The sequence below is a fragment of the Papio anubis genome, chromosome 15 (assembly GCF_008728515.1).
Source record: "Papio anubis isolate 15944 chromosome 15, Panubis1.0, whole genome shotgun sequence".
NCBI classification, from domain to species: domain Eukaryota; kingdom Metazoa; phylum Chordata; class Mammalia; order Primates; family Cercopithecidae; genus Papio; species Papio anubis.
This window is the reverse complement of record NC_044990.1, coordinates 3,514,132-3,529,620: the sequence shown is the minus strand read 5'-3', so window position 1 is coordinate 3,529,620 and position 15,489 is coordinate 3,514,132. Positions and strand designations below refer to the sequence as shown.

The 15,489-nt window shown below is 43.1% G+C and overlaps 1 protein-coding gene across 6 annotated transcripts in view; it reads right to left on the bottom strand.

The window, feature by feature from the left end:
* TNFRSF19 (TNF receptor superfamily member 19) overlaps positions 1–15,489 on the bottom strand; it is a 105,797-nt gene that overhangs the window by 46,776 nt on the left and 43,532 nt on the right. For all 6 annotated transcript variants that reach the window (XM_009191633.4, XM_003913670.4, XM_009191635.4 and 3 more), the window contains 2 exons: positions 13,763–13,941; positions 3,559–3,644 (listed from right to left, as the gene is read on the bottom strand). In XM_009191633.4, coding sequence (XP_009189897.2) covers positions 3,559–3,644; positions 13,763–13,941 — 265 coding nt within the window. The remainder of the gene's footprint in view (positions 1–3,558; positions 3,645–13,762; positions 13,942–15,489) is intronic.

The window sequence follows — 15,489 nt, the reverse complement described above, 5'->3', positions numbered from 1 at the left end:
TAGTCATCTGAGCTTCTTCTTTTTTACCTTTTCTTTTTTTTTTTTCTTTTCTTTTTTTTTTTTTATTGTTGTTTTTTGAGACAGGGTCTCACTCTGTTGTTCAGACTGGAGTGCAGTGGCACAATCACAGCTCACTGCTGCCTCAACCTCCTGGGCTCAAGCAGTCCTCCCACCCCAGCCTCCCAAGTAGCTAGGACCAAAAGCACACACCACCATCCCTAGCCAATTTTTTATTTTTTGTGGAGATGGTGTCTCACTATGTTGCCCAGGCTGGTCTTGAACTCCTGGGCTCAAGTGATCCTCCCACCTCAGCCTCCCAAAGTACTAAGATTACAGGCGTGAGCTACAGCACCTGGCCCCCATCTGAGTTTCTCAGGCACAAAACTCCATGGCACCCACTTTCTGGTACCCGTCAGTGCTCACCCACCAGGGGAGGTGAAGCCCCAGAAGACAAACATCAGAGCCAGACGCACCATGAGATCCTCCCCGACCGGGACAACTCCAAAGCAGCAGGACCCTCCGAAGAGCACATCTGGGTCAGGGCACGGCCGAGGACAGGCAGGGTCAGGGTTTGAAAGAAGGCAGGCCAGCAGGTAGACAGTCATTACCGAGCTTGCCCCAGGGCAGGTATCATGTTGCTGGACTACTCGTTCATTTAGTTCTATCCAAAATCTGCAGACTTGGGCATTTTCCAGAGTCAACAGAGGTTCAAAGAGGGGAGACTATCTGCCCAAGGTTACACCATCAGTACAAAGCGCAGCCAAGATGTGAATCCAACCCTGCTGGCAACACAACCACTGCAGGCAGGTACCACTCCATTTCACAAGGGGAGACCTAGCCCTCAGGGAGCTGAGTGCTGGCCACACAGAGGCCACAGACAGGTCTGGTACTGGGGTGGTCCCTGGGGCAGCTGACAGAAATGGGAAATCCAGAGCGAAGAGACCCACTAGGTTAGGACAGACAGCCCTGCAGACCCAGAGAGCAGCTGTAGGGCATGCGGCACGCAGGGTCCCCTTCTGCAGAGGTGCGGTGTGCCACCAGACTCCGGGCCACCTGGGACCCCCAGGGAGGGCTACTGCTGGTTCCAGAGAGTTCTTGCCTTTCCCACTACCAGGCATGTCCTTGAAACAAACCCCATTCCTGCAGTTAGCTTGAGAGGTGTCACTTGCTTCTAGCTGAGAGTCTAGCTGAGAGTCTGAGTAGCACAGGAGCTTCGGGGGGGGGGGGGGGGGGAGAAAAAAATCACTGAAGCAGTAGCTCTTTGTGGATGAGCTTAAAAACAAAGCCCAAAGTGGAAGAAATGAAAACATAAGGCGCCTTACAAAATTTTCCCAAAAGACTCCAAAATCTCTTCTGAGATTAGTTGTGTTCTGGAACTATTGCCAAGAGCTGTGCCAAAGGCAGCAAACTTTCTTTTACAGAGATAAGGACTCATGCTCACTGAAGGCTACCAGCCTGTCTTGCTTTGTGATTTGAAAGGCTATCAGCTGTGCACACTGCAATTTTTACTTTGACAAAGAGCTTATTTTTCCTTGCTTTCTAAAGTTTCATATATGAAGAAACATACACACACACACACACACACATATATATACTGGTTAATTTTCTTTTTAAAATACTAGGGACTTCACATAACACGAAATTACTAAGGACTTCACAAGGCATTAAAAGTTACATGTGAGATCTACCTTCAAAGGCAAATTTGTGATATTTGTGATATCTGAGCTTAGCCAGAACCTCGAAGGCAGAAAATCCCAAAGCCTCAGAGTTCTGACTTGATTGTATTAAATATAAATGCAATAAATTAACGGGAAAAAAACCCTCAGACTTTCTGACTCCAAAGTGGCGACACTGCCTTCACGGAATTTCTGTGCAGCAGTCTGGGCTGCAGTGCATGGTTTTAACTCAGCTTCCTGACAGAATGATGGCTGGGCTGACCCACGGGCAAGCCCAGGTCACTGCATGTTAAACTGGCAAGAGGGCTTGTCCTTTGATGGGTTGTGTAGTGGCCTAAAGACACTCCTCCAGTGTCTCTTACATGCCAGACTTTTAGTGTTTTCTTTAAGTGATGAATATTGAAGAAAACTATATGAGAAAGAGTCAATGTGTAGGAAAGATGAGATAGCTTGGTTTTCCTTAGGGAGACAGTAGATTGTGGTGGAAAGAATTAGACTGGAATTTGAATACTGTCTCTGGCACTTAGCAGCCAACAACGGAACAGGACTGACCTCTCTGGACTAGTGTTCTCATTGACAGATTTGGACTGATGATAGGATTATTGAGAAAATTAAGCAAAACAAAACAAGTAAAGCATGTGCATTGTGCCTGATAACAGGCATTCAATATTGCATTTGTTACTTGCGATGAATTATTTGGTGAATGTTTACCTATTATAAAAATGAGGATCAATATACATTTTCTATAAAAGAAAGTCTTCCAATGTCTTTTGCTTTTCTATCACTTCAAAGGAAGAATAGAAAGTAATGCATTTTGGTAAAGGACACACTAATACGGACTGCGAAATTCCATGACACTCTTGGAAAGAGAAGCACTGTGTGACCTTATCAAATGATGCACTAACTTTCAGTTAGTTCAGAGGGGACTTTTCCCATAGCAAGAAGCAAGAGGACACAGCCCATGCACTGGAAATGACATCAAAACAATGCTCCCCAGAAAGGCATGAGCGACCTGCGTGGGGGATAAAGAAGCCTCCTCCGTCCTCCCTCCTGCCCTTCGCTCTCCCCTGAGCCGTGAAGTGTGTTCTTCTGAGCCCTGCTGTGGCACAGACAAGCGTGCTCTGCCACACAGGGGCCACTCACCGGTTCCCTTCCTGTGGGTTTTTACTGGCCTGGTTTGTGTTTAGGATTAAAAAGAGTGAGAGGTCACTCTTCTTCCTATTCAAAATTGATGCTGGTTGATAACCTGAAACAAATACCTCTTATATCTACACAAAATACATAGTCAAAAGGAGTAACTAATGTTAACATAAAGAGGAAAAGGCACAATTTTCTCACATACAGTTGTATCCCCAGCATGCAGTGAGTTCTCTTTTCTCATTTGTTTGTTAAATGAGAAAAAAGAAGGAATGGATGAAGTGAACTAGGTTCCATTTAGTGACACACAGTGAGGGCAGGTGACTCAGACAGAGGAACTTGTCTGGGAAGGCAGAGGTGCCACCACAGTCCTGTCTGGGGACTAGGAAAGGAAAACCCAGGAATTCATGGGGCCAGGGCAGGAAGACCTAGGAGTGAGGACGTGGGCTGCCTGCTTCATCACAGTCGCCTGAATTCCAGACTCAGGATGCCAGGGAAGGCTTCGAACGGAGCAGAGCAGTGGCGGAATGTCTGCACTCCACTTCGACATTCTAATCCCTGGGCCCGGTGTGCTGGCTGAGGCACACGACAAAGGGGCTCTCTGGCCTGCTAGAAGCCTGATAAAAGAGGACACACTGTACCCCCCACAGGAGGGACAGACTTGGCTCCATCTGCCAGAGAAGAAAGGTTTGCACATTTAATCGTTTTCGCAGGCCCTGGCTCTGCCTGTGTCGTGCTCACTCACAGTGTGGTTCGTAAGGAGGAGGGGGGTCTCCACAAGGCACACACTCCATGTCTTGAAAGCCGACAAGTTTTGTCTTCCTATAAAACCTAGAAGAGAGAGGAAAACACTCCTTGTTAGTGCTTTCATCTAAGCTTACAGTTGTGGTCATAAATTACCAGCAGTCTCCATTACCAGTTCTGTGGTTAAAAGTACACAGAGGCTTAAATAATAGTATCTTAGGTAGACACATTTTTGGACAGGAAGCAGTGAACACTTAAGAAATATCAAATTCCCCTAAACATCATTTTGCAGATGCTTCTCTGCACTTCTTCTGTATTGGGGTGGGGGTGCAGATGGGGGGATAAAAAGTCAGTGGTCTTCGGCATTTCTATTGAAACTTAAACTACAAAACACCTTATACATGAATAAAGAACTAGTTTTTAGCATTTGGAATTCAGACACCAAAAAACCAAGCAACCATAAAAGCAATGGAAAAATGCAGGGAAATCCTTATACAATCTTGATACGGGAATGTCTGTCTAGGCAACAGGAAACCAGAAGTCAGAGTGGAAGAGATTAACAGCAAATCACACACACACACACACAGATTTAAAGACATCTGAAGGGCAAAAATGAATAAATATAGCACCATCAATATAGGTAATAGTCAAACAAAGATTGAAAAATTGTCCTAATTACAGTACTGTCTATACCTTCACTCTATAAAGTAAAACTTAAAAATCATGACGGTGAAAATGAACACTATAATTGAAAAATAAGCAAAGAACTTTCATTCCCAAAAGAAGAATGTTTCATAATTTAAAAATTTCATAAACTGAAAAGCATGATGCAACTAAATGTTTTTAAAGAAATTTAAGATGAAAATGTTTAACTTCATTATTAATCAAGTACGTTCACGTTAAAATGAAAATATATCATTTTTACTTACAAAATTGGGAAAGTGCTGGTGTGGGTGTAGGCCAATAGGTATATGTATATACTGCCTGTGGGAACATAAATTGCCGCTTTTAGGAGGGCAATTTAGCAATGTGTCACTAGAACTCAATAAAATAGTTTACATTTCTTATCTAGTAATTTCCTATTTAGAAACTCATCCTAAAGAAATAATCAACTGGGTAAAGATGTTTGTGTAAGAATACAATCACAACATTGTTTATAAAAGAAAAAAAAGCTAATTAGGCACAATCCCAATGTCCACCAATAGAAATGACCAATCAGGATAGACCCAATGGAACGCCAGATGGCCTTTAAAAATGATGATGAAGACCTGCCATACACATTTTTAAAAATTCATGAAATATCATTAAGTGAAAACAAAGGAATATATATGATATAATTCCATTTCGTGCAGGCACGCACTTTTCTATCAATTTTCTCAGATTGCTTACCAAAACATATAAAAATAGTTACGTGTAGCTAGGCACAGCGGCTCATGCCTGTAATTCCAGCACTTTGGGAGGCTGAGGCAGGTGGATCACCTGAGGTCAGGAGTTCAAGACCAGCCTGGCCAATATGGTGAAACCTCATCTCTACTAAAAATACAAAAAATTAGCTGGGCATGGTGGTGGGCACCTGTAATCCCAGCTATTTGGGAGGCTGAGGCAGGAGAATGGCATGAACCTGGGAGACAGAGGTTGCAGTGAGCCAAGATTGCACCATTGCACTCCAGCCTGGGCAATAAGAGTGAAACTCCATCTCAAAAAAATATATATGTATATATTTGCAATGAAAAAAGTTTGCGAGTATATTATAAACTGAATATTAACAGTGACTATTTCTAGATTGTAGGAATTCAAGTGATTTTCTTTTTTTCGTACATACAACATAAATTTTCTATAACAAATATAGTAATATAGAGAACAAGTCTACAGAGACAGGCAGATGCAATTATTTTGTGAAACTGGATAATGTAGTAGCCAATCTGTATAATTTATGGTAGAAGCAAAATTTGCATTTGAAACTAGGTAAATTATCTCAAATGCCCAGATACACTCGGAAATTGCTCAACATTCTATTTTCACTTGATTATGACAATCTTTCCAAAGCATATATAACACAGTGACTTCCCATTAGACATTAATAGAATTACTCATTTTGGAATTTATGAAGTAAAAATTAAAAAAAAAAAAAACAAGTTTGAGGACTCATACTTCCTGATTTCAAAACATAATACAATGCAACAATAATCAAAATAGTGTGGTATTGGCATAAAGACAGACAACTAGACCAGCGGAATAGATAAGACAGCCCAGAAGCAAACCCTTGTGTATATGGTCAATGACTTTCAACAAGGTGCCAAGACCACTCAGTGAGGAAAGAACAGTCTCTTTAAGGAATGCTGGAGAAACTGGACATCCACATGCAACAGATTAAAGACCTAAAAGTATAAAACTCCTAGAAGAAAATGCAGAGGAAAAGCTTCATGACATTAGATATGGCAATGATTGCTTAGATATGACACCAAAACCACAGGCAACAAGAGAAAAAAGTTGACAAATGGGACTACATTAAACTTAAAATCAGAGGACACAAACATTCCTAAGAAATGGAAGAAAATATCTGCAAATCATATGTCTGATAAAGGGTTAATATTCATATTATATAAACAATTCCTATAAACTCATCAATTAAAAAATCAACCTAATTTAAAAATGGGCAAGGGACTTGAATAGACATTTCTCCAGAGAAATGTCTTTGGAGAAATATCTCACATGGTTGACAGGTATACAAAAAGATGTTCAACATCACTAATCATCCCTGAACTGAAAGTCAAAACCACATGAGATACCACCTCACACCCATAAGGATGGCTACTATCAAAACAATAACAACAAACAGATAATAACAAGTGTTGGCAAGGATGTGAAGAAACTGGAACCCTTGTATACTGCTGATGGGACTGTAAAATGGTGCAGCCGCTATGGAAAACAGCACGGAGGTTCCTCAAAATATTAAAAACAGAACTACCATATGATCCAGCAATCCCACTACTGGGTCTATATCTAAAAGAACTCAAATCAGCGTCTTGAAGAGATACTTGCAGCCCGTATTCATTGCAGCACTATTCACAGTAGCCAAAAGGCAGAAGAAACCCAAATGTCCATTGATGAATATGGATAAACAAAGTATTTCACAGAATGAAATACTATTAGTCTTAACAAGTAGGGGGTACCTGTCACATGCTACAACATGGATAAACCTTGAGGACATGATGCTAAGTGACACACGCCTGTCATGAAAGGACAGATACTGAATGACTCCAATTCTATGAGGTACTTAGAGTAGTCAAATTCATGGAAACAGAGAAAGGTGGTTCCCAGGGGCTAGAGGAAGAAGCAAAGGGGAGGTGTTTAACAGGTATAGAGTTGCAGCTTGAGAAGATGAAAAAGTTCTGGAGATCTGTTTCACAACAGTGTGAATATACTTGACTCTACTGAACTGCACACCTAAAAATGGTTAAGATGGTAAATTTTATGTTACGTGTTTTTCATCACAATAAAAAATGCATATAAATTTTTTTTAAAAAAATCACAGGACAATATAAAGGCACCTTCTTCTTTAAGACATCTTGCTAAACACTGTAACATATCCAAATTAATACTTTTATCTTTTCAGCCAGAAAACTTGCCCAATAGAAGTTCATTGAATTAAATATCGAGAAAGCACAAAATAGTGTTTTATATATAAAAACTCATTTCATGTAAAAAGCAAAAAAAATATAGAATATCCAACATTCTCAAGAACAAATATTGGGGATACAGAAATCCATCTTTTAACACTTAAAAAGTTAGGAAAATGGGAAGTATTGAGGATCAAGTATAGACACTACTTAACATTTTAAAAATAAAGAATTCTAACTGACAAAACAGTTTTGAGGTCTGAGTTTTCCCTGACAATCAAATAAAATACATTTGCCAAAAAATTTCTAAAAGTTTGAGGATCATGAGACAAATGAGGCTAGAAGGTTGTCATGTTTTGAATGACCATTTTTATTTTTTAATTAATTAATTTTTTAAATTTATTTTTTGAGATGGAGTCTCGCTCTGTCACCCGGGCTGGAGTGCAGTGGCGGGATCTCGGCTCACTGCAGCCTCTGCCTCCTGGGCTCAAGCCATCCTCCCACCTCAGCCTCCCAAGTAGCTGGGACTACAGGTGTGCATCACCACACCTGGCTAATTTTTGAATTTTTTTTAAAGATGGGGTTTCGCCATGTTGCCCAGGCTGATGTCACACTCTTGAGCTCAAGCGATCCACCTGCCTCAGCCTCCCAATGAAGAGGAATTTTTAATTGAACGGAACCCGAACAGCACTGGTTAGCCTAATGAACACAGTGTTTGAAAACTGCTGTTTTAAGAAAATCTGGCTGTAGACCGTTAATTCTTCAATCAATGAGTGCACTTCTGCAAGGAGATGACATGCTATAGAACAACTCTGGTCTTACAATGACCTCACTTAACACAATGTTGAAGGCAGTTACTATGCCCTGTAAATCACAGTCAAGTCAGGGCGGGATTTCCTGAAGCGTCTGTGAGACACTGGATGAGACACTGGATGACAGCGTTGCTCTGTCCTGGGCTCTTGCTAGCACTTTGCTTCATGCTGGTCAGTCGGCCTGCTGTTTGTGTTCCTCAACAATCCACAGCAATGGCCCCTTATTTGAAGGTGAACAAATGCTAATGACAAGATTAATCATTAGAGTAAGAGTCTAGGTCTCCTCAACAGTGTCATGGTTACTAGCACAGACCAGAGAGCTGAGGCGAGGGGATGTGAAAACCCAGGCAACTCAGGCAGCTTCCAGGAGCAAGGGGTCTGCGGAGGGTAGGGTGAGGGTGAAGTGGGCACACAGCCCAGACGGGCAGAGGCAGTCCCTGTGATTCCCCGTCAATCAGTCACGGAAGCCCCAGGGGTGACCTCCCAGTGAAATCAGACATGCACCTAAGCATGGGGCAGAGGAGCTTCGAGGTGAATCCCAGTTCTTTCATTTACAAGCTGGGTGATTCTGGGAAGTCATTTACCCACTCCGAGAACCAGTTTCCCTCTTTGTGAAGAGGGGATGGTAGGAATCCCTGCTTTACAGAGTGGTTCAGATGATAGTAAGTGCTCAATGTTAGTTGTCATTGTCACCAGAAGAAGCAAAGAGCTGGCGGGGGCCAGCCTACTCTTCAGGGCAGGTTCCAGTTTCCCTGAGCCAGGAAGGAATCAGGAACCGGGCGCTGGCAGAGGAGCCTGGAGGCCTGTTGGTCACACTCTGAAAAAGTCATGTGAAGTTTTCACTGGCCCCAAAATCATCAATTGGCAATAATGTCCAACATTTCATTAGGGCTTCCAATGGCTTAGGCACTTGCTACGCATTTTACATGCCTTCTATTTCTAATCCTTCTAACAGTTCTGCAGGGTGGATTCTCACAGCATGGCCATTTGACAGTGAGAAGAGTGCATGTCAGAGAAGTTAAATGACTGGTCTAAAGTCACAGAGCAGCTGTGGGAATAAGGGGACCGGCTGTCTCGAATGACTCAAATTATGGGCAGAGGACTGAAGATTTCCCCACCCTACCTGCTACTGAGAGGGAAGCAGCTGGTGTCCTGGGGCGCCTGGGCCTATGGGCAGCAGCAGGTTCTTGCTAGAGAATGAGGCCACAGGAGGCAGACTGGCACCAAAAAGAGCAATGCCCACCTTATGCCTGACTTCTGCATTACTGTTTGGGGAGCAATATGCATTTTGCTCACGTCTTTCTGCCTCCCAGTTTTTCTGCTTGTAAAACGGGTTTCAACCATTTGGTTTCTTCACAGAAGTACAGTCAAGTTGGAAGAGTACTTTGAAAACACTTTGGAAAGACCTGGGTAAAAGTCACTATGTAATTATGCCAGCCTCATATACCAATGCTGACTTAGAAAAGAATGGGATTTTAACGTAATCGTATAAATAAATTGTGAAACATCACTCGTCTATTCACTTATAACTCTCCTGTAGCTAAGTATTTACTTAAAGAATAAACAAACACTGTAGAAACCAGAGCAGCCGGCTCAAATGACAATGACCACAGGGAAGCAGGAGGAACCAGGCATGGTGGAGTCCCGGGCAGACCCGCTCCCCTACTCCAGCAGCACAGCCCTGTGTGGGCTCTATAAAATCCCAGTCCTAGATCAGGCCTTTCCCCACCTTCCCTGGGCACTGCCTACCTCAGCCTGTACATCCCCTGAAGACCTCATTTCCCTACCCCCAGATGAAGAGAGTAGACATGCACAGACAGGCTTTTATCAGAGAACTGGAGAACACGAACAACAGAGGTGTGTGAGATGTTCAGTTCATGTCCTCAATTAGATTCGCACAAGATCAAAACTCTGGGTAATGCTATCCACAGATATTGTCACAGGTCTGAGATTACAGAACATTCCTTTTTTTTTTAAAGCACAGATTTATTGACTTATACTTTATATACCACACAATTCACCCATTTAAAGTGTACAGTTTCTTTTTTTTTTTGAGACAGAGTCTCGCTCTGCCGCCCAGGCTGGAGTGCAGTGGCCGGATCTCAGCTCACTGCAAGCTCCGCCTCCCGGGTTCACGCCATTCTCCTGCCTCAGCCTCCCGAGTAGCTGGGACTACAGGCGCCCGCCACCTCGCCTGGCTAGGCTAGTTTTTTGTATTTTTTAGTAGAGACGGGGTTTCACCGTGTCAGCCAGGATGGTCTTGATCTCCTGACCTCATGATCTGCCCGTCTCGGCCTCCCAAAGTGCTGGGATTACAGGCTTGAGCCACCGCGCCCAGCCTAAAGTGTACAGTTTCATGGTTTTCCATATGTTCACAGAGTTGTACAACCATCACCACAATCAATTTAAGGACATTTTCATCACCCCCAAAAGAAGCCTCATAACCTTATCAGTCACCTCCCATTCCCAACCCTCCCCAACCCCAGCCCTTAGGCAATACTAATTTCCTTTCTGTCCTTGTAGATTTGATCATTCTGGACATTTCAATAGAATCGTGTAATATGCCATCATTTGTGACTGGCTTACTTCACTTAGCATAGTTTTCTAGGTTCATCCATCTCGCAGCATATGTCAGGATTTTCTTCCTTTTCACTGATGAATAATATTTCATTGTTTGAATATATCCCATTTGGTTTTTCCATTTATCAGTTGATAGACATTTGGGTTTGTCTTAGTCAGTTTTGTGCTGCTGTAATAGAATATCACAGACTAGGTAATTTATAAACAACAGAAATTTATTTCTCATAGTTCTGAAGACTGGGAAGTCCAAGATCAAGATGCCAGTATCTGGTGTCTGGTGAGGGCCTTTCGGCTGCACCCTTCAGAGGGAAGAAATGCTGTGTGCTTACGTGGCAGAAGGTGGAAGGGCAATAAAAGGAACAAATTCCCTCTGTCAAGCCCCTTTATCAGGGCACCTTTGTGAGGGGAGGGCCCATCATGACCTAATTACCTGTTAAAGGCCCCACCTCTTAATACAATCGCATTGGCAATACCTGAGTTTTGGAGGGGACACATTCAAACCAGAGCTGGGTTGTTTCAGTGTTTTGGCTGTTACGTAAACTGCTGCTACAAACACTAGTGTACAAGTTTTTGTGTGGACGTGTTTTCAGTTCCCTTGGTTATATACCTAAGAGTCAAACTGTCAGGTCACATGGTAACTCTATGTCCAACTTTCTGAAGGAACTCTAGACTGTTTCCCAACCTGGCTGTACCCTTTGCTGTTCCCACCAACAGTGTATGAGGGTTTCAATCTCTCCATGTCATCACCAACATTCCAGTCTCTCCACGTCATCACCAGTTACTGTCTGGCTTTTGTTGGCTATAGCTATCTTAGTGGGGTTGAAGAATGTGGGTTTGATTTGCACTTTCCCTGATTGTTAATGATACTGGGCAACTTTTCATGTGCTTACTGGCCATTTGTATATTTCTTTGGAGAAATGTCTATTCAAATCCTTCATTCTTATTTTAATTGAATTATTTGTCTTTTTATTATTGAGTTGTAAGAGTTCCTCACATATTCTACTTAAGACAGTTCCTTATCAGACATATGATTTGTCAGTATTTTCCCCTATTTTGTGGGTTGTGTGGTTGTGTTTTGTAGTACACAAAGTACTTTTGAAGTACCTTTGAAGTACAAAGTTTAAAATTTTGATAAAGTCCAACAGAGCTATATTTTCTTTTGTTGCTTGTGCTTTTGGTGTTAGCCCACTACATCTTACAGCTCCCTAGGTGCTGTGTCTCTGTATATGACCATGCTGGACCCACTAGGCTATTTTCTACTCTGCTTCCACCCTTTAGGCCCAGAGCTTTATCTCCCCTCTAGCCTCAACAAGACCCCAACCCCGGGATATCTGGTCAAAACCACCCTGATCTTGTGGTGATCCAGTTAGAGTCTTGCAGCATGAATTCTGACGTTAGACTCCCATGATGTAACTCCCAGACTCACCACACACAGGTTAGGGTGATCTTGCCTGAATAATCTTAATCCTTAGTAAGTCTCAGTTTCTTCCTTTTTAAAACATTGTGAAAATTATAGAAAATAATTCATGAAAAGTACTTGGCCAGGTGCCTGGTACATTGTAAGTAATAAATGTTCGCTGCTCCTGCAATGCAGTTTCTGGTTGTCTCTTACTTTTGCAATACAGACTGGCTTCGGATGCTCCCGGGTTTCTGCTGCTTCTCTCTTCTGTCTTTGGTCAGTAACTCTGGCTCCACTCTAGCTCCATTAAGCTCTAAGGATATTCGGCTTCATCCCGTTCTCTGCATACTTGGTGTAGCAATGGCTCCTCCCAGCCTTCCAGGTCACCCACCTTGCCACCCTGAGTCCAGCTCTTCATCTAGACTCCCTCCTCCAGCTGTCTGTATTAATCCATCCCACAGTTACTTAGAAGCCATCAGGATTTTAACTTCCTCCTCCCTGGTGCTCCCTCTGGCCCAGGTGTGGTCCCCCTCCTTATTGACAAGTCTATTTAAGGCTTCTGCGTTCGCACCTGCCCGCCCCTCCCCTGCTCTCTGTAACGTGGTGTACTGCACTCCTCCCTCTCCCTGCCACTCCCTTGGCCTCCTGGCGGTTTTTTACCCACACCAGGTGGATGCCCACCTGAGAACCTCTTGCTGGAGGTTCCCTCTGTCTGTGGTGTTCTTCCCCACCTCTCTGCTTGGCTCAGGGCCTCGTCTCCTTCAAGCCTTTGCTCAGATCTCACCTTTGAATAAAGCCTATCCTGATGACCCAATTTAACACTGTCACTGTCCTGCCCCTCACTGCGGCCATGCCCAATCTCCCTTGTCTGCCTTAGGGTTTCTTCCAAAGCGATTATCTTCTATCTTTCTGCATAATTTGCTTCTTTATTTTTTACTATTTAAATATTTTTAAAACCCTGTAAGAAGCCGGGCATGGTGGCTTATGCCTGTAATCCCAGCACTTTGGGAGGCTGAGGCAGGCAGATCACCTGAGATCAGGAGTTGGAGACCAACCAACATGGAGAAACCCTGTCTCTACTAAAAATACAAAAAATTAGCCAGGTGTGCTGGTGCATGCCTGTAATCCCAGCTACTCGGGAGGCTGAGAGAGAAGAATCACTTGAACCCGGGAGGAGGACGTTGCGGTGAGCTGAGATGGCACCATTGCACTCCAGCCTGGGCAACAAGAATGAAACTCCATCTCAAAAACAAACAAACAACAACAACAAACAAACGAAAACCTACAAGAATATAAGCTCCCCACGGGCAGGGATCTTTACCACTTTATTTTCTGACATAGACCAAGCGTGTAAAGCAATGCCTAAGGTGGGTGGGCAAATCCCTGCTGAATGGCTGAATGGTGTGACCTGCCCTCCTCTGATGCTAATGAGGGTGACGCTGTCAGAGAATTGCGGTCGCATGCGTCCCCTCTTTTGTGGGTTGCTTGTTCATTTTTCTGTCCATTTGTCCAAGTGTTCTTTTTTATTGATTTGTAGGAACTCCTTAGATTTTCATAACAGAAGTCCTTTGTTAGCATGCCTATTCATTTTCTTCACAGCCAGTGTCTGCTGCACGCATGGCACACGGTACCACGGATAATCCAGTGCTTACTATTGAAAGAAGTCACACATACTCCACCAGCTCTTCAAGTTAATATCAGCACGCATTCCAGTTTAGAACGGAACAAGGGAATTGCCTTTTTAAAAGTTAACTTGATTAAATAATTACAAGGGAAAGAAACCGGTCAACTCACCCTGGCAAGCAGTCCCCGCAGATGGCATCACTGGTGGCTGAGCAATTTGCCTTCTGAAAGCGGTTCACCAGTGCGCAGTCCAGACAGGGCTTGCATTTCTGGAAGCCCCAGTCCTCCTTGAACCTGTGCAGCCGGCACGTCACACACTGTGCATCCTCCCCATAGCCGAAGCCACATTCCTGTGGGGATTAACGGGCAATAGAAAGCTATTCAGACTTTGCAAGCGTGAAAAGGAAAGACCGCTGAGATGAAACGAAGACCTGGTCTAATAATTACCAAGTGTCGGCCTTCCGAGACACAAAGGCAGCTCTTTCAGCAAGTTCAAATGTGTCTTCCACTGCTAATGATCTCTCTTACTACGGTAAGTCCACTTAGTGATCCACTTTATTCAAGAAGTCGTGAGCATGGGAATAATCAAGGGTCTCTCGGCTCCCACTGCTGCATGACTACCAGTGGCTGGCAGAATTACGGCACTTTCTTCTCCTCTAATTAAGCCAGTCATGTGCATGCTCAGAAGCCAAAGCCAGGGAAACATTCAGCCACTCACTTCTAAGGCAGAAAATCACTACTTTGATATCAGGGGTGTTATTTTCAAAAATGAGGATAAGTGCATAAGAAATTTCATTAGTGGACAAGCCTAGAAGTCAATCCAAACGGAGAGCTCCTTGAAAGAGTTAGCAATTTAGTATTTCCCGAGAGTAGAAAGAATCTTACATATGTGTTAAAAGGATGTTAACTTCCTGTTGAGACTAACTCTGTGGTAAGAAGACATCAAGCTTCTCTAGATTTGAACATCAGAACACACTGTTTTCCAAGAACGGGCAAAACAAATGGCTCTTTGACCCACATACAATCATTTCCACAAGTTCAAGAACTCAGTAAACTAGAGCATATCATATAACATAATTATAATGCAACTATAAAAAGAAGAACGTAGATGTGATCTGTGTTCATGACGATTTTAAAAACAAGTTTTAATACATAATTAGAAGTATGATTCCATTGTTTACAAAAGCATTCATGTAAGTACCAACATTTATGGGTGCTGACTCCAGGCCAAGAACTTTAAACCATTAACTCAATAATCCATACTCCTTCCCAATCAGGGCAGCACTGCCATTTTTCCCATTTCATAGACTGGGGGATAGAGCGTCAGAGAAGTTATGTACCTTGGGCCAGGTGACAGAAGTAGTGTTAGAAGCAGGATTTCAACCTACGTCGTCTAATTCCAGAGTCAGGCTTCATAACCACTACACTATAGGGCCTGCCAGGTCGATCTTTGTGATGTTTTCTACAGAACACTCTTCATTAACAAAAACCAGAAAACAGCTTAAGAGGAGCAAGAAGGACACCCACGCAGGCAGCAGGCTGGGCAAGCCCACAGATGCAGGCCGGATGCCACAGAGGAAGAAGGGTTTGCGCGAAATCTCAGTTTCCTCATCTGTAAACCCTGGATGCTAGAATACAAGTCCCACCTAGTTCAACATTCCCATTTTTTCTGTAAAATTTACGTATTTTAATTTCTTCATCCGTATCTATATACAAAATCAACTAAGCAGCACTTACTGGCCAAAAATTAAATGAAAACCATTCAGTTTTGAAGGATAGTGTTGCCTGTACTTAATCAACTACTCAACAAAGGATTCGGAGGAATCACGTCCATCTAGATTTTTACTAATTAACTCACTCACATTTTGGGTGAGTGATACTTTCTTTCCTCCCTTCAA